The following is a 19,325-nucleotide window of genomic DNA, read 5'->3' as shown; positions in this document are numbered from 1 at the left end:
AGGCAGGGCCCAAGCCAAGCAAAATTTTAAGAATTAATTGTAGGTATTAATTTATGTAATTTGTATTATAACTTACCAGAAACACAACTTTATTGTAGCAGCATGGGACAGACAGAAACATATGGTCGGTCGAAACGTGCTTCGAGTATGAACAGAACAGATATAAGAGAGTCAGTCAGAGACAGAACAGAGAACTGTAGCATGGATAGACCAGCAGATTCTCACTCTCTCCCAAGCATGGAGGCCAAGTTATTAGCCTGCCCAATTTTAGTATAGGAATTTATGAGGGATTTTGTTTTATTTAAGAGAGGGGGGGGGGGGCATGATTTACATATTACTACTGTTTAGGACTATTACATTACAAGTCACAAAATTCTCAGGTGTCTGCATAGTGATTAACAGTTTTTCGATATCAGGTGGCGTAAAAACAGACTATTGGTTTGGAGACTCGTTTAGTTCTGAAATCTATTCTGGCAAAGATCACCTGTCTTGAGGCATCCAAGATTATTGCTGCCTTCTACAAACTGATTTGTTAATTTCAGTGCTGACAGTAAAATTTTTGAAATCTAAGTCCCATAAAATGAACTTTCAGACCTTGTTTATTCCATGACAGAGTAAGCAATAGCATGATTCTTTCTTCTTCTATCTGGTAAGGGGAAACAGAGCAGGTGTAAAAGAGCTTCAAGTTCCAAAGAGCACCCTGTTTAAGAATTGCACTGCTAGACTAGTTGGTTGGTTCTCTCCCTTTGTGATTCAGCCGCTGTTGGAGTTATCACAGTGAATTTAATGCACTCCTAGAATGAACGGATCATCATGCCCAAGTACCTGACCATACTGTTGACTGTTCTGGCATTCCAGAAATTAATGCACCAGAGATTCTTTGGAGTCAAGGACCGAAGGCAGATAATTTTAGGTTGTACGTTGGCTGTTGCAATCAATATTTCAGAAACGCTTACAAAATTTGACACGTTTTTCAATCACATTTTAATCTCACGTATGTCATACCAAAAAACGTAGTGTTAAGGTACTTTTTTTTTTCCAAAAATTATTCTAAATAATCTCCTGTACATTCTTGGAGACTGATAGTTTTACAGTTCTTTCTATATGATCATTCAGCAAAAATTATTGCCATCAGATTATTCATCCTCTAGTCAAGTTGCTGGTCATAACTCTTTTTGAGTCTGCAGCATCTCATTCCACGACTATCTATTTGTTTCAAACATAATGCTGGTCAAAGTATAGAAGAAAAATAAATATATTTAAGAGTTCAGAAAATAATACATTAGCGCATATGACTAAATGAACTGCATACTAATTTGCATTGGGGAAAAACTGTTAACATCTAAGTAACCCAATTTGCATTAAAAAAAAAACCGGCAATTCCTACCCAACTCAGACTATACAAGTAGCACAGATATGATTACAGCCCTGATTGTGTTTCCCAAAAAAAATAAAAAAAGTCTAAACCTTGATCAGGAGTTAAGTCACTCAGTCATGGTAGCTTGCAGGGAAAAAAAATTGAGTTTGCTATTGGTTTACTGCACTCACTTTGACTCTGCTATTACTTTATGCCTTCTACGCCTAGGTTTCAACCCACGTCAGGCTCCCCACGATCAAATATTTACCTGGAAGTTCTCCATGACATGGTGCGAGATATGTAATTTTCCTCCTGAAAGTTATAAATTGGTCAGAATCTTTGCTCATATCCAAGCATCGTCTTCATAATCATGCTAAGAAGATATTAGTTCAAACCTCTGAATGTCAATGTCTGTGATATAGATGAACCCAGCAACATTGCTGCCAGATGAAAAAACAAAACAAAGCAAAATAATAAGGAAACAGACAGAGAGATCTCATTTCCTTGCTTAGACAAATAACTTAACAGGCTACTTAAGGATATGAAAAAATAACAAACACAAGAAGACTGTAGTACCATCAGGCATCTTATAATAGGAACTGAAAAATGAAAGTGAAGCTTCTTGAGAGGTCCAGACATGGACAGCCTTATGAAGGTGCAGTTCCCAGCAAGGCAGCATACATTAAGCCATTTAAAGATATATGTAACTACTCATATGCCATGGCATAACTACAATCATGAGTGTAATAAAGTAGATGTTAGGTTTAGAATAAAGTTTCAGGTTGGGTTCATCAATTCCAACAATCAACGTGTCTTACTGACAAGCTTCCAAGAACAGACCCCAAAAAAAAAGAGAGGGAGAGAGAGAGAGAGAGAGAGTAAATTCTCATCCTTGTACTCAGAATACTAACTTTGATAAGATTATACATAATATATGAGATTGATTATCAAAGTGAATATTCAGATCAATTTACTGGCAGTTTTTCCATTAACTTAGATTGTTACTGTTTCATCCCCGTGAACAATCTGAAGTTTAAGCTCCATCCTTGAGCCAAAGCGAGACTTCACTCATTCAAATTCATTTAGGCTCGCAAGATGCTCTGAATTAATTCTTTCAAGCTTGAAACGGGACAAAAAAGATCTTTTTTCAGTGTCATGCATGGCCTCTTTACCATAGTATATGCAATCTTAAGGAGATGAGCGATATGGCTATTGTCAACTTCAGAGACTGGAACACTCGTCTCTCCTATTCATTTGCCACTTCTTATTATCACCTAAATAAAACAGATTCTTTTATGTTTGAGGTTTAAACTACGATCTAAACATAGTAAACTTCGTACTTCTACAGTTGAGGTTATAAAACTTCAGAACCATAAGATATACTCCCTCCGTCCCAAAATGGAAAATGTTTGTAATGCTTTCCATTTTGGGATATCCCAAAATGTTTGTCATGTTACAAAAGTCAAAACCATTTTTAGCTTCCATTCCCAATGTTGTCCCTTCCTCTATCCATACATACCTTATATTCAAATTCAAAATTTGAAATTTGGGGGGTAAAATTGGAAAGAGAAGTACAAACATGAAACATCACAATTAAAGCACTATTCTTAAAAAGTTGGATTCCCAAAGAGCAACAAACATATTGGGTGGGAGGGAGTATAAAATAATCTTCAAACCAGACATAATTTTTGCTTGAAAATGCTATAAGAAGACATTAGTCATTTATGTGGTCATATAAGGCCGATAAAGACAATCTAAGAAAGAAAATACGGCAGGTTTTAACACTTTATTCGGGTCCTACAGTGGAAGTGGCCTGAGAGGACACAAGTCCTTTATAATGTTCAAACTATTCTTTTAAAGTTTCTCTAAGAATTAGGTCATTGTGCTCTGCCATCCTCGTTATCTAGCTGAGATGATATCCTGTACACCTCCTGTAGCTGAGATGATATCCTGTAGCTGGATTATATAAGCAACAACAATTTGATTTGCTAATATTGAGTAGATCAGGGTGGAGAATACACAAGGCCTAAGCTACCATGCCAAAGTTTTTCTGGTTTATTCTCATATTGCTTGATTAGTATGCAGGTCTGAATTGACATATTGAACTTTATATTTTTGTAGCTAATTTAGCATACTTGAACTTAAATAGCTCAGAAAGCAGTTTGCCTGTACCTTGATATAATTTGCTCTGGTTCTTTCGCATATGAGACAGCAAGAACCAAATGGAGCAAGTCTCTGTTGATGTTAACAGGAACCAATCTTGTAGGGTCTGCAGTAGGCTCAGCCCCTATTGGCAAAGCTGAACGTGGGGCTTGTGGCCCACCACCAATTCGATAGATGGACAAGTCGCTAAAGTTAGCAATATTAGAATGTGGGGAAAGATCATTTGCCAGACCATAAAAGTACTCCTGCACAAGAGAGAGAAATAAACCAAAACCACTGAGTTTGAAACTCCATATACAACACGATGAAAGGGACTCAGCACCATTGGGCACAAGTGATTTCAAACACCATCCAAAACATAGACTCATAATCAAGTTTAAAATGCAGTTACCCTTATCCTACCACCCCTGGCTCTTTGGCGCACTTTTGGGTTCCTTGACACAACACCACCAGATTTTTGAAGTTTCACGACATCAACATTTGGCTTGTTTTTCAGTACATCTTTGAGCATGCTGCAGAGTTTCTCCTATAAACCAGGCAGAATAAGAAGCTGCTCACGAATGCCCTTTAGAGAGACAATCAGGGAGAACTCATAAAGTTCTGAAGTCAAGGGCCAAGAACATGAGAATAAGAAGGCATTGGGCTATAACGTGGCCTTGTAGCTCAAAGCAAGGAAAAGAAAATTTTATGCATTTAATTACCACTAAAACCTCCATTTTCGCTCTGTCATAATTCAGAAGATAAACAGATTAGCAAATTTATCAATCAAAGATTAAAGGAGCCAGGTTATGCATTCACATTCATTGCAACAATTTTAAGAGCAAATCAATGCAAGTCTTCCTTATGCAGGTTTCCCAAAAAAGACATAGATTCCAATCTTTTAAGACCAAAATCATTTATATTCGACCAGAAACCTAAGTGCAAATATTAGACATGCCAAGCAAAGACCTCCAACCATGCCCAAAGCTTAACCATCAGGTGAAGGGCCCTTCAGACCATATGTGGATCTAACTTCACATTGCACACTGATGAGGAGAACTTTCAGAGATATGAAAAGTTCTAAATATTTAGGTAACTCCAATATTAGCAATGTAAGAGTTCATGTAATAATCATTTTTTAAGCTGTCCACTAAAGCTGTAATCAGACGTACCTGACCCAATACCAGAACAACAGAGGCACTAAAAGCATCAATTGCATGGAGCAGCAACTGCAAAAAAGTAAATATTATCGACATTAAACAACAGATAAATCCCAAAAATTAACATTGCACATGTTATCAAGAGCTAGATCCTTGTACATCGTAACCAACACCATCTATCCATCCCATGGTATTGATGACCATGCCTGCTGCTCTAGATTCGGCATTCCCAGAAAACTGTTTCTCAAGAGTTTGAGCAAGCTCCTTTACAAGAACCTTGTAAAAATCTACATTGGCACTGTATCCAGACAAATACATCTCAAAAGTTAAATTTGGATCCGAGAAAGTACCTAGGAAAGAACAAATCAACAGCTCAAAGGACAACACACCGTTGCAAAGTAGGATTTTTTATTACCTAGGTGTTGGATGCCCATGGAAGTATACCAAAGGCATCTCAAGTGGGATTCCTTCAACCGGATCAATTGGCATCTCAATCGGTGTAGCAGCTACGCATCCAGGAATTGTTATGGATCCTTGGCCTATGTCCAAATCAACAAATGTTGGTTTCCAACCTTGTTTAGCTGCCCAACTGAGAAGCATCCTAGACAAAGTACTTTTTCCAGAATCTGTAGGTCCCACAACAATAACCCTGGGGCCCTGAAACAAACAAGTGAATAAACCCAGTGAAACTAACAGACAGGGCATATAATTGTTGCATAGAAATGTAATAAATAAGTTGCTTACAAGCTGGTAGAAAATTCGCAAGGCAACCAATATTACCATGAGAACTGCAGGTGCAAGATATTTTATGGATCAATGGATGTAAATAAACATATTACAACAATTTTGCTGAAAGTGACTAAAGCCTTGTACAATTTCAGAAGGAAGTCTTTCTGAACAAGTGCCATTCAGGCACCATAGTGCACCACAGCGGTGTGGAATTGATGTATGTAGATTGTTTTCTGAGTAAGTTCTGCTCTTCATAAAAGCTCCTTGTACTAGAATCCATGAAAACTTCTTAATCAATTGTTACCAGGAATTAAACTACACTTCCTACTATACAGTCCAAATCTCATTATTTGTCAAAAACCATGTCAGAATTAGACAATATTTATTTTTTCACATTGAAAGGAAACAGGAGGACCAACTATTTTATTTCCAAACCCTGTTCATTTTCTTGGTTGCATTACATGTTATGATGTAAAAGGCTCTGTAGTGCTTCCTCAATTCTCATCCTTAAATTAGCAATATGTTTTCTTTGTACATTCTAAAGTAAGGTAACAGATCACACTTAGAAAACTGAGTCAAGAACCACGTCAGAATTAGACTATTATTTTTTCACATTGAAAGGAAACAGGGGGACCAACTATTTTATTTCCAAGAGCAAATTATCTGGGTAGTCACTAAACTTTTTCAATAGTCAAGATTTGGCCACTCAATTATTAGTAGTATCTTTTTACCCATTAAACTATCAAAAGTGTAAATTTTGGGCCATTGCATTTGATTCCACCGTTAACTCTGTTAGATCTGAGGGTCTGCACGATTTACGAGACATACTATTAATGGTTAGAGGTGGTAGAGTTAAGGCCAAAATCAGACGGAAAGACCCAAAATTTACACTTTCAATAGTTTTGGAGGGGTAAAACATACTATTAATAGTTGAATGGCCAAAACTCGACTATTTGAAATGTTTAATGGCTATCAGGATAATTTGCTCTTATTCCAAACCCTGTTCATTTTCTTGGTTGCATCACATGTTATGATGTAAAAGGCTCTGTAGTGCTTTCTCAATTCTCATTCTTAAATCAGAAAATGTGTTTTCTTTGTACATTCTAAAGTAAGGTAATAGATCACACTTAGAAGACTGAGGCACCAAAGGAATTATCGGTTACCATCTCACACTGTTGTTCAGGGAAGCATACTCCAATCATTGTCTCCATTCACACACAAGTAACATAAAATTTTGAGATCAGAATTGTTCCTTCAGTTTAAGCAGAATCCCAATGTGAAAGAAAATGAATGAAGTTTCATGAAAGCATAAGCAAAGAACTAATTAACAAATGTATCCTTAGATGTAGATAGGCTACAGAGACATGTCTATATACTTTTGCTTGCATGTTTGTGGTCAATTATATCATATTAGACATATATATAGAAATGCACTTGCACATATGTCATACGTTTACACATTGAGAAACATAATTCAAGAAGCATATGAAACATAAAAGCTTCAATTTTTCAATAGGCAGAGCATCAATACCTGAGAGGCATCAGAGTCACCTGGCGAAGCTTTTGCGCGATTTCTTCGTCCCTCTAGCACCGCATGCACATTCACATAACTAACCATGGGAGTCTGGAAGCCAAGGGTAGAAATCCCCGTACATCAAATGAATCAAAGACTTCAACTTTAACAATATGACAAGTCTTTTTAGAATATTAAGCAATTTGCTTAGAGATACATGTTATATAGATCTCTATATAACTCCAGAAGAAAATTTGTCAAGACCGCATACTGCATTAAGGATACGGAACACTTTCCAAAATATGAACTGGGCAAGCAAACCTTACAATTCAGTACATCCCTAGACATAGAAATCTCTTACTACACTTTACCGTATCAAGACGGTAGAGTTTCCAGTTTTAAGTATATATGTTGGAAAAGTTATCCTTGAGCAGTATTTAAGATAAGGAAAGTTCGACACCATAGCACATGTAAACACAAGTCATACCTCATCTGCTGTATAATCTGTCTCAGTGGTACCATCCATTTCAATTGTGGCTCCATACCAGGTAAAAACCTGGTGTTTGAAAAAAAAAATTCAATTGCCTCAGAAACACCAATATCATTAAACTAACTGCATAACCGTCAAGAAAACAAAATTTTATCCAACTGCAAGTAAAAGAGTCAGACACAGTCAACTCTAACAGAATAAATACACATATAGAGCATTAAATTGGTTAAAGATACATACAGCAAATTTGAGTCTTGGAGGGAAAGAAAGCCAGATTTCAGGAGGGATCTCAGTGCCAAAAATCTCAGCTGTTCCAGTGAGAAGGCGAAGACGGAAAGGCGTTTCAGCCACTTCAATTCTGAGCTCACATTCTTTATCCAACTTCACTTGTCTTATTGATGTCGGCCCACCTGATGCTGCTGCTGCCGCTCCACCTACATATGCCATATTCAAGCTCTCTCCACCCCTTGCCCCCAAACCCTGCTCAAGTTTAAACCCAAAAAAAAAAAAAAAGAATTTTTTCCCTTTTGAAGAAGGAAGCGGAGATACTAAAGCGCAGCAATTGATTCAAGAAACTGCAACCAATTGAATAGATGAAATTTATCCTTCATGTCTTGTTCAACTCAGACGCCTCAAATAAAGAGGAGGAAAGGGGAAGGAGGTTCCGAGTGCTCAACCATGAAGCCTTTCCCAAAGAAAAATGAGTTTGCGTTTAATGGAGTAAAGTAGGAATTATTTTCGGGTAAGTGGGGACAAATTTTTTTTTTTCTCCTCTTAATGATGATGGAAAAGAAAAAGGCCTTGTACATCAAATTTTAAATTCTTTTTTTTTTTGAGAGAGATTTTGAATTTACAATAGGGATTGTAATTATTTAAGGAAGAATAAATTGTCAAAATTACATCTACATTAGCTTCAGTTGTAATTTATAATAAGGATTGTAATTTTGCATAAGACATGAGTGAAATATGAATTTTAAATTTAAATTCAGATAAGTTGTCATGCATCCAATAGTAACAGGGTATACACTGTCGATATATAAAAGATTAATCCTTATTTTTAACATAAAACAAAAAATCCACCTCCAATTCTAAATTACGTGAAACGAAGATAAATGTACATCTACATTATGTCTATGGATAAAAGTGTGTTGTGTTTTGATTACTTTATTAAGTGGTTTTCTTTTCTATTTAGTTTATTTATATTATAGGAGTTATAATTTGGGATTTTTATGAGAGTATCAAAGGGTTGAAAGATTTTTTCCACTTGAACCATGCTTGGCAAAGGATATTTATGAAATTAAATTAAAACAAGCTAGAAATCTTGTGAAAGGAAGGCCAAAGAATAGTCCTCAATATAGTTGCTATCGAGTCGAATCAAAATCGACTAAAAGTGCTTGAGCTCTACTTGAATAAAAATGTTTGAACTCAGAGTTCGAGATCAAATTCATTTTACCTTATTCAAGTTCAAACTTAATCAAATCGAGTTCAATCAAATTTTAAGCGTAGTTTCTTTTAAGTAAAATTTATAATTTTATAATAAATAAATAAAAATCATATTATAAATACACTATTCAGTAACGCTAGACGAATATTTGGATATTGATTTTTTTCTACTCAAACTCAAGTGGATGATCTTATCAAGTAACTTGCACTCAACTCATACTTAATTAACGCTGAAAATCTTTGAGTGAACTACTTACGAGTTCGAGTCAAGTAGATTGATTAATTTATATCCCTAGTCCGAGAGCTTTCACCTACTTGGATCAGTACGGAATCTGAGTTGGGCTTAAGAGAGAGAACAAAAATTTTGAGCCAAATTAAGATTTGGGTTTTTCGACAGGAAGGTAAAAAGGGTAAAAATTGGGCCCGTTTGGCAACCTCCAAGACTACATGGTCTACTCGACTTCGGGAACAGCTCCGGATAGGGGTGAGCAATTACGGTAAATACCGATTTACCGACCGAAATCGATTTCAATTTGGTAAATCGAATTTGGTAATTCGGTAATTCGGTCGGTAAATCGGGGATATAGTACAAGTTGAAATCGAATTAGGTTCGAAAACGATTTTATAGTTTTTGAATTCGGATATACCGAATTCGAATTCATTTCGGTAAAGCGGTAATAATATACCGTTTTCAATTTCGAAATTCCCGAATTAAGTTACATAGGAAATAGTTCATTATGTCCGATATTCATATTGGTCCAATTTCAGATTTTCAGACGTGGTGCCCTAATTCCGCTCTTCGTCCCCTCTTCCTCTCGCTCCTCTGCACTGCCGCGGCCCGCGGCGCAGTCCCATCTTCCTCAGTTCCCCTCTTTCTCTCGTTTCTTCTCCTCTCCTCATTCTGCTCAGTCCTCTCCTCAGTCAGTCCTCTGTCCTTTCCTCTCCTCTGCTCAGTCCACTCTTTCTCCGTTTCCCATTCTGACCGAGGTTTCACCATTGCTGACCGAGCGGAGCATCCACTATCACCAGGAGGTCCAGGACCACAGTTCGCTAGTGCTGATTCCAGTGAAGCCTTGGATAAGCCTATCAGGTAAATGGGTTTATGAAAAAGACTCAATAATTGGATTTTCATTTGGTGTTTTTTTTTTCTTTTGGTATTTGATTCTGGATGTCGTTGTTTAATTTGCTAGTTTTTTTATATGGGCTAATTTAATTTCAGTGGAACTTGTATGATGTTTGATGCTCAATTTCCTTCCTGATTGAATCTTGATAAAAGTTATGAGTTTTTGAATTGGATAAGAGTAGTTGAGCCGGTACAAACTTGAGCAAACTTGGATCAGTTTCATTCTTCTTCTAGTGCAGCAAACTTGAGCCGGTTCTCCCTCTCTTCTTCTTAATCTTTGCATTTACAAATCATCTAATGTTGATTCCTGGATTTTTTGTCCTGTCAGGTATTATTGTTAATGGAAACATTGCCTGGTATTAAGTGACCGTGGACGTTTTATTCGTGTGAATTGCCAAAATGGATAGACTGTTGAACTCAAGTCAATGTCGAAATTGGTTCATTTCTTCATTTAAAGCTTTAGATCTGTTCCATATATTTTTTTTGAGGTTTTGGCCTCTGTTTTGTCATGGCATTAGTGGGAAGTCTTTTGTACAGATTATCACATGTGCCAATTATCTGGCCACTAGAATACATACTCCAATACCCATTGTCTTCGATTATCTGAAAGGAGAAAAGTAAACATTATTCTAGGCTATCATTAAGCTTCAAATTTACCAGTAGCAACTGATGTTACTGCTTACGATTGCAATGCTGCTTAGGATGAAGATGATTGATGCCCACTTAAATGACTAGGAGTCAAGAGCATACTGTTGCTTGTATGGGAGTGACCTTGTAATTATGCAGCTTTATCATATAATTGGAATTTCGATGTTAGATTAATTACTAATGCTTTTGTTTGTGCGTGGGACTTTGTGGTCTTAGTAAAAACATTCCCAGACAGCACTCATTGTGTCTCTAGTTGATTTTCTCAGCGTTCATTGAATGTTGTCCTGAGTTGGTTCTTCAATTTCATCTAGTCTTTTATTTCAATTTTATTGCTAAATGATTGTTGCACTAAATTGTATAATTTATTTGCTCAGATTCTCGCAAAACTTAAGGTATGTCTACTACTAATGAGGGTGAGAGTAATCCAAGTCACAATGAGTTAGAACAAGAAGGATCATCTAGAGGTCTTCTTCCTAGTCCTACAACACAAAGCTGTGAAGAATCTGGTTTTGGCAAGAAAAGAGGAGAGTACAAGAAGAGGTCCAAAGCTTGGGATCATTTTCATGTAAAGCATGTGAATGGAGTTCGTCATGCAATTTGCAAATACTGTGAGAAGGACATAGCCGCGGATCCCAAAAGTCATGGTACGACTCCCCTTAATACTCATGTAGCTAAATGTCCTCTAAATCCTAAAAATAAGCACACTGGCCAGGCTACTTTGTGTTTGGGTGAAACTGAAACATTAGAGGGAGAGGTTAAAGGGGCACTCATAAGTTGGAAATTTGATGCGGAAGCCATTAGAAAAAGCATAGCTTATATGGTAATTGTTGATGAATTGCCATTTAAACATGTAGAGGGTAGAGGTTTTCAATACATGATGCGGACTGCTTGTCCATCATTTAGAATTCCTTCGAGGTGGACTATTTCTAGAGATTGCTATCAGCTGTATTTAGATGAAAAAATTAAGTTGAAACATCTCTTGAAGAATAACAGTGGCAAAATTTGTCTAACCACAGATTCTTGGACATCCATTCAAAGGATAAACTATATGTGCCTCACTGCCCATTTCATAGATAATGATTGGAAACTGAACAAAAAGATCCTAAATTTCTGTCCTATTGCTAGTCACAAGGGAACTGAAGTTGGTAAGGCCATAGAAAAGTGTCTACTAGAATGGGGAGTTGATGATATCCTAACTGTTACAGTTGACAATGCAAGTTCCAATGATGTAGCTGTCAGCTATTTACGAGGAAAACTTCAAAATTGGGGGAAAGCTGTGTTAGGGGGGAAATGGACTCATGTGAGATGTGTAGCTCACATAGTGAATCTAATTGTTAATGATGGCATCAAAAAACTGGGGGAATCAGTTGATTGTATCAGGGCAGCAGTTAGATATGTTAGACAGTCACCTTCTAGATTGAAAAAATTCAAGGAATGTGTGGAAATTGAAAAAATTGAATGCAAAAGATTGCTCTGTTTAGATGTCTCTACTAGGTGGAATTCTACATATCTAATGCTAGACACGGCTCAAAGGTTTGAGCGGGCTTTTGAGAGGTTCGAGGAGCAGGATCCTTACATGCTTCAAGAGTTAGAAAATCTGCCAACAAAATCTGATTGGACAAAAGCTAGATTCTTGGTAATTTTTTTGGAGAACTTTTATCAGCTAACTGTGAAGGTTTCTGGTTCCAAATATGTGACTTCAAATAATTTTTTCACTGATATTAGTCACATACATGGCATTTTAATTGAAATGGCAGCAAGTGATAATGAAGAATTAAGTTCAATGGCAAGATCAATGAAGGAGAAATATGATAAGTATTGGGGAAAGATTGAAAAGATGAATATGCTGATTTTTATTTCCTCCATGCTTGATCCTCGAACTAAACTTGAATACCTTGAATTTGTGGTTTGCCAAATGTATGGTGAGTCCGATGGTACAACAATAGCTGGCCTTGCAAAAGATGCAATGTTTGAGCTGTTTAATGAATACAAGATGCTCAACACACCTGCCTCAAATTCTGTGTCTCATGTTTCTTCACTTTCAAGTGAATTTCAAAGGAGTAAAACTACATTTTATGGACATGGGAATGCCTCTAAAACAATCACTGATCGGTACAAGTTGGAGTTTAAGAAGAGAAAAATGGAACTTGGGGGTAGGGATGCAAAATCTGAATTAGAGAAATATTTGAATGAGGATTGTGAGGAAGATGATGAGAGATTTGATATCTTGTTATGGTGGAAGGCCAATAGCCTTAGATTCCCAATCCTTTCAAAACTTGCTCGTGATGTGTTAGCAGTCCCAATTTCTACTGTGGCCTCCGAATCTGCTTTTAGTACCGGAGGTCGTGTTCTTGATACATTTAGGAGTTCTTTGACTCCTAGAATTGTGCAAAGTTTAATATGTGCTCAAGATTGGTTTCGGTCCTCCAAGACAGAATTAAATGTAGAAGAAAATCTGGAAGAACTTGAAGCCTTCGAATCTGGTATGCTATCAAAATTTTTATTGCAAAATTTGAAGTATTTCTTTATTTCTAATAATTGCCTTTATGATACTTCATGAATTTTGTTTGTTCTTGCAGAGTTGCTGAAGACCGGAACTGAATCAACTGTAATTGACCTTTGAGAGGTCACAAATGCTGAAGTTTGAGAGTTGAACCACCTATAATTGTTTGTTCTTGTGGATTGTGGATTGTTTCTAGATAATTGACCTTTATGATTTCTGGATTGATTTCTGTAATTTCTGATTGTGGATTTATGATTTCTGGATTTGTGGATTTGTCATTTCTGGATATGTATGAAGTTTGGGATAGTTAGTAATTTTGAAGTTTTCTAGATTCTGTTTGGATTTGTGATTTCTTAAGTAATGCTGTTTTGAACTGGTAGGCGTTAGCTACTGGGAAGAGGTTTTATATGTTGTGATTTGGTAGTGCAATCATCTGGCTATTGTGCCTATGGACGTGATTACTACTTCTATTTTTTGATTATTTTGGTGCAGCTTTATGAATGATAATTGTGAACAACACTTATTTTATTGCTAGAAATTATTTTATTATACAAAGCAAAACAGGCTGCAATTGCTTCAGGAATTCGGTCAATTCGGTCAATTCGTGTTTACCGAATTCAATCCGAATTGAATTCGAATTCGGAATTTGGTAATTCGAATACGAATTAGGTCGAAATATCCCAACACCATTTACCGAAAATTACCGATTTCAACCTACCGAATTACCGAATTCGAATTCGATGCTCACCCCTAGCTCCGGAAGTAAATTCCCAACTCTCCTTCCCTCGCCTTGCCATTTTTTCTTCTGCAGCTGATGACGTTAAATTCGCAGAATAATAATTGGAAAAAAGGAGAAAAAAATGTATTTTCCCGTGGGTGATCCATACTGGAGATGTAGTGTTCCTCCTCAGCCTGAGGGAGGTCTGTTTTCCTTAAAACCCTAATTATCGGCTTTTTTTTCCTCTTTATCTGTTGGTCAATTTGCTAAATTCAAGCTATCAAAGTTATTAATGGCCATAGATATCTATGTATATGTTTCACATTCTACGAAAGTAATGCATAAGTTGGGATATAAAAAAATGAAGTAACTTTATCTTGAGCCTGAGATCATAACTTAGTGATGCAAATTTTTTTTTTTGTGGCAATTCTTTTGTGACTGAATGGCTAGTAATTGTAAATTGAGGTGAATGAAGAAGTAGAATTTGCATAGCTGTTGAAAGATAGCAGCAGGGAATAGGAAAGGCTTAAGAGGGCTCAAAGCTGTTTTTATGTGTTTTGGTTTGCCTTTGGCTTCTAATTTAAGATTATCTAAGCTTGGAATACAGCTGATTCTGAGAAAAAGCTCGATAACAGCTTTTGGCTTTTCAAGACATTAAAGAACAGAAGCAAAAATATGTTGTCAACTTTCTCAAACAATACGTTTCCATAATTAGCTATAGTAAAAAGTTGATGCCTACAAGAAAAGGCCCTACTAATCCCAGTGAGTTTCAGAACTGGAAGCATTAGTGTGATGATACTGAATGTAGTAATCATTGGAAAAATGTAGGACATGGTAAGATTAAGTAGATAATTTCATGTGAAGCAGCGAAAGGCATATGTTCTTTTTTTTTTTTTGGGGGAGGGGGGTGTTGGGGGACAAGTATTTTGGTCTCTCATGTATCATCAATTTAGTTCCTTAGCTTTACAAAATTAAAAAAAATCAATGTATGACTTCTAACAGAAAATTAGAAAATTCTAATGGAATTGACCCATGCATGACATGTGCACCATTAAAAATGACTATTTTGGTCTCTTAGCTTCAGGTTTGTGTTTGATTTTGTCCATTATATGTCACTGCATAATTTAAGTCCGCATTTTTACAAAGTAAAATGAATATAGGACTTCAACTAAGAAGTTAGAGAAACCTAATGGAATCAATCCCGTGCACGGTAAGTGGACTTTTGAAACAAAAAGGAGCAGAATAGGGGAAAAAATCACAAGCCCCAATGGCAATTATGTCAACAAAATAAGGCTCTAGTTAGTGATTTGGAAAAATTAGGAGAGGAAAACCAACACAATTATGACTAGGGCTTTTAGGACTTTTTATCCTGCTCCTTTTTGTTTTAATGGTATTCATGTCGTGCATGGGATCAGCTCTATTAAGGTTCTCTAATTTCCCATTAAACATCCTACACGGGCTTTAGTTTGTGAAAATGAGGGTTTAAATTGGTAGGCAGTGAGATACAAGGAACTAAATTGGACACAATCCTGAAGATAAGGGATCAAAATACTCATTTTTTAATGGTGCACATGCCATGCACTTGACCAATTTCATTGGGGTTTTTAATTTACTATTATAGGTCCTATGTTGCCTTTATTTCATAAAGATAAGGGACTAAAGGTGGGGACCAGAATGGCCATTTTCCCCTAGTTTGGGTAATGAAATCTTTAAAAAAAAAAAGTTACCTGCGACACTCTTAGGCTAGCTTTGCATTCCAACTGCCTTTACTCTTTATTGACTTTACTCTAATTCAATAGTTTATCGTACCTTATTTTCTTTCTGCTAAAAAATATGTTGAATTTATGGCTTCTCTGCAGGAAGCAGCCCAAAACAAATCTTTGTTGGGTACTTGTCATCTGAGGCATCTATGCTGATGACTCCTCATCTGTGGAGCTCTAATGATGGGAAGGGTAGTTCAGACTACTTGGGGAAAGATGTAAGTTATTGAAGTTTATAGGCTTTGCCCTGTGTAATCTTTGTATAGTGAGTAAAGGGCATCTGTTTTCGGTAATTAGATCCTACAGTCACATCCAGGTGCATATGGCATAGATGTCAGGCATATTCATCCTGAAACTGGTCTTGGTGGACTAACAAGTGGGACCAGCATTAGAGGTTATCCATCTCCATTGAGAGATCCTAGTTCACTAGGCCAAAGACCAGATGTTGCTTCTCATCCGAGTCCCAGAATCCATGATAACATCTTTGATAGGCCGAGTTCTTTGAGAAGGATTAATGGCCTTCCAGTTACGGAGGAGAATCAAACATTCTTTTTGTTGATGGGCTTCCAACTGACTGTTCAAGAAGAGAAGTAGGCCGTATCCTTGATAGTGTTTTCATTAATCTTTTTTCCTTCATATAATATTAGTTCATTTTAGTTTAGTAGGAACGTTTGATGTGTGTTATTTGCTTTCTTAAATGGATAACTTGACGGTCCCTGGTACTCTTTTGAGACATTGTGTTATTGAAGATTTTCTCTTGTTTTCAACTTAGATGAACTTATTCCCATAACAATATGATCTATGCTGTAGCATTCGTGCAATTGAAAGCATACATCTTTAGATTTGTACTATCTTCTCCATAGTTCTGGAAAAGAAAGCCTAGGGTTCTCTTGGGGTTCTTTTCTTGTTTCCTTGCAGTGTTTAGACTAGGGGAAGGAAGCCCAGGGTTCTTTTGGGGGTCTATTCTTGTTTCCTTGGGCTGTTTGGATTGGGGGTTCGGGGCAAAGTTTCATGGCTGAGGTTGTGGATTCTTGCTTTATTTTGGTCCCTTAACCATTGATAGATCTTTTCCGTCCTTTTATTGGCTTCAGAGAGCTTAGAGTTGTTCACAAGGAGCCCAGACATGCAAGTATGCTTTATCCCTGGAAATGTTCTATAACGACTTAAATCCCTCATTTGCAATATCAAGAGCAGTATCAGATTATCTGTTTATTATTATCTATTACTCTATCCTACAACAGTACTTTTGTTTTTGATTGGGTTAAATTGTTCATATTTGACAAGATCATATGTTTTCCTGAGATTCTCTTTTGGGAAAGAATGAGGTTTGTGAAGTGTGGGAATGTGATTTGTGTGGTTTTGGGACTACTACCTGTGATTTGCTCCATGATATTCAATCTTGCTGAGATTATGTTGTCTTTCCACTTTGGTTCCTTGTGGTTAACCACATATTTGCTTATTTAGTATTTGTTTGCCTTCCATAGTTGTTGGCTTCTGATCTGGTATACTTGGGACTTTTTAAACAAGACTAATGTTGCCCCCCCTCCTCTCTTTCTCTCTCAATGCTTACATGAACATGTACATCCTTTGAAATTTGTAGCTGTCAACAGACCCATAACATCTCAGAAATTACCAATTTTCTCTTGCATTTTTTTTTTCACTGATACATTGACCATAAATATGCTGCAGAGTGGAGATAAAGCCTGAGTGTTGTGCTTCATTGAGTTTGCTGATGCAAACTGTGCTCTTACGGCCATGAAGCCCTTTAAGGTTCAGTATATTGCATTTTGTTAGGGATTATCCTATCACTCTTTACCTGCTATGCAGATGCATATAGTTTTTGAAGGAAACTTGACAGCAAAAATAATGTCCTCTAGAAATGCTTACTTTTATAAAATGACTTACTTTTATCAGTAGTGGGGCTTCAAAATGTTTGCCATTCTTTGATGTAAACCAAAAGTATGCAAAATGACATTCCTTTTTATCTTGTATAGGGATGGAGACACCTAGAAAACAGATAATCCCATGTAGTCATGGCTGACAATCACGCCTTTTTTTGTTGAATTTTCCAGAGCCCATTTTGCTAAAATGTGATTTCTATATGAATTTAACTGGTGAGCCTATTGACTTAAGAATTAGAAGATCTATAATGGTATCATCAAATTGTAAGTCCATAACCTTACGCTTGACCTTATGCTGCAGGTTATAAATTTGATGACAAGAAGCCTGACTCCCTTTCTTAAGCATCCATTTTGCCACTTTTCCTTTCCGTTTACCATCTGATCAAGATGATCAACAGTCTGGAGGTTTACGGTGATATTGCAGAAGTTCTGAGGCGCTGAAAAGTCAGGGTAGCCCAAGTTATGCAGCTCGCAAATTCAGCAGTTTAGGTTCTGAATTCTGGAGGTAGCTATGTTACTATAGCATGACAAACTTTGGTTTCAGTTCGAGCTCAATCAGCCCTTTAGCTGTAATTCCTGCTTTTAACCTCTTCCTCAAGACTGAACCAGCTACTCCAACTGCAAGGGGTCATCATGTGGAAAAGTAAAGTTTGAGAGAGCCAGACTGATGTAGTACAACTTGGATAAACTACACATTACAACGAAGAAATTTTTGTGCATGTCTATATGCCGAGCCGGGACCTTGATCAGCAGAATTGTCTATTACAATTTTTGTGCATTCCTACGTGTTTTTGTGTGTGGCAGAATTGGAGCCGGGACCTTGATCAGCAGTGATTTTCCACCTTAAAGACAGCCCTTCTTTGTTGGTCCAGGTTGGTTTCAGCTCGCTCATAATTACTTCTTGTTGAAAAAAATCGACTGCTGAACTGCTAATGAATATGAATTTCCTGTGAGCATCATCTAGACCGTGGTGTAAGATGACAGGAGGCAAATGATGCAGCTGTGGAGTCTTTTTTTCAAAAAAATATTTTTTTTGGCGTGCATGGATCATGCAGTTTTGCTGCCTTGACACTTTCTGTTGTATCACCGGTCAATAACCGTTTTTACGGCATTTTGGTTCGGGACCTCGGGTTGTAACATGGTAGTCTAGAGTAAACGAGGTAATTTGCTGATTGCTACTGGGTTACAAGTCGAGGAATATTAATGAAACAAGAAAAAATATTTGTCAACCTGGACTGCAGCGATCAAGGTGGGTTGGCTCAACCACCTCTGGGTTTTTTTGCAGCATTTAAAATCCTATTGACTTTTGACAGAGGAAAGATGACTTCCTGAAGAGTGGCATGATTATCAATAATGTTGACTCGTGATTAATGTATGTGTGGTTGGGAGTCAGTACTGACTTGATCTGATATATACTAAAATTCAGTGGTAGTGTGTTATTTTAATCTGCACGGCAGAATTAACGCAATGAAAATTCTTCACAAACTTTGCTGAGATTCTTTTGGTTTTGGTCCTAGTCCAACTCCAAGACTCCAGATGATCTGCATGGATCAGCACGCTTTGTGCATCAAGTTTCTGCACAAATTTCTCCATGAAAACGTCTACCCCTTTTGAATTCCAAAATCAGAAAGACTAACATTCATGAGGACCCTACCCAAGACATTCCATTTAACGGAAGAATGGAAGTGACATCTGCCTCCCCCTTTGTTTCATTGCTGATTTTCCCTGTGACAGCCTTTTGCTGATGTTTCCTGTTCATTGGCTGTTTTCTCATCACCCTCTCTAGATGATTGAAATGTTTCCACCTCGTTCAATATCACATTTACATCCAAAATTTT

At 37.0% G+C, this 19,325-nt stretch overlaps 1 protein-coding gene and 1 non-coding gene across 2 annotated transcripts; one reads left to right on the top strand and one right to left on the bottom strand.

Moving 5' to 3' along the window:
- Positions 1-1,292: 1,292 nt before the first annotated feature.
- Positions 1,293-8,145, bottom strand: LOC113706828 (protein CLP1 homolog). Its single transcript, XM_027228856.2, has 10 exons — positions 7,632-8,145; positions 7,389-7,457; positions 6,920-7,012; positions 5,075-5,316; positions 4,819-4,957; positions 4,672-4,728; positions 3,912-4,046; positions 3,530-3,765; positions 1,753-1,797; positions 1,293-1,669 (listed from the first exon to the last, which is right to left on the bottom strand). The coding sequence occupies exons 1-10, from the start codon at positions 7,836-7,838 to the stop codon at positions 1,582-1,584; spliced, it is 1,311 nt and encodes a 436-aa protein (XP_027084657.2). The 5' UTR covers positions 7,839-8,145; the 3' UTR covers positions 1,293-1,581.
- A 5,735-nt stretch (positions 8,146-13,880) lies between these two features.
- Positions 13,881-18,932, top strand: LOC113707148 (nuclear speckle RNA-binding protein B). The gene is made up of 5 exons (XR_003452161.2): positions 13,881-14,029; positions 15,686-15,804; positions 15,884-16,183; positions 16,650-16,715; positions 17,789-18,932. It is a non-coding gene; the product is annotated as a nuclear speckle RNA-binding protein B (transcript).
- Positions 18,933-19,325: the final 393 nt, after the last annotated feature.

Source organism: Coffea arabica, chromosome 8e, assembly GCF_036785885.1.
Source record: "Coffea arabica cultivar ET-39 chromosome 8e, Coffea Arabica ET-39 HiFi, whole genome shotgun sequence".
NCBI classification, from domain to species: Eukaryota; Viridiplantae; Streptophyta; class Magnoliopsida; order Gentianales; family Rubiaceae; genus Coffea; species Coffea arabica.
The sequence above is the reverse complement of the archived record's forward strand: the minus strand, read 5'-3'. Positions and strand labels throughout refer to the sequence as shown.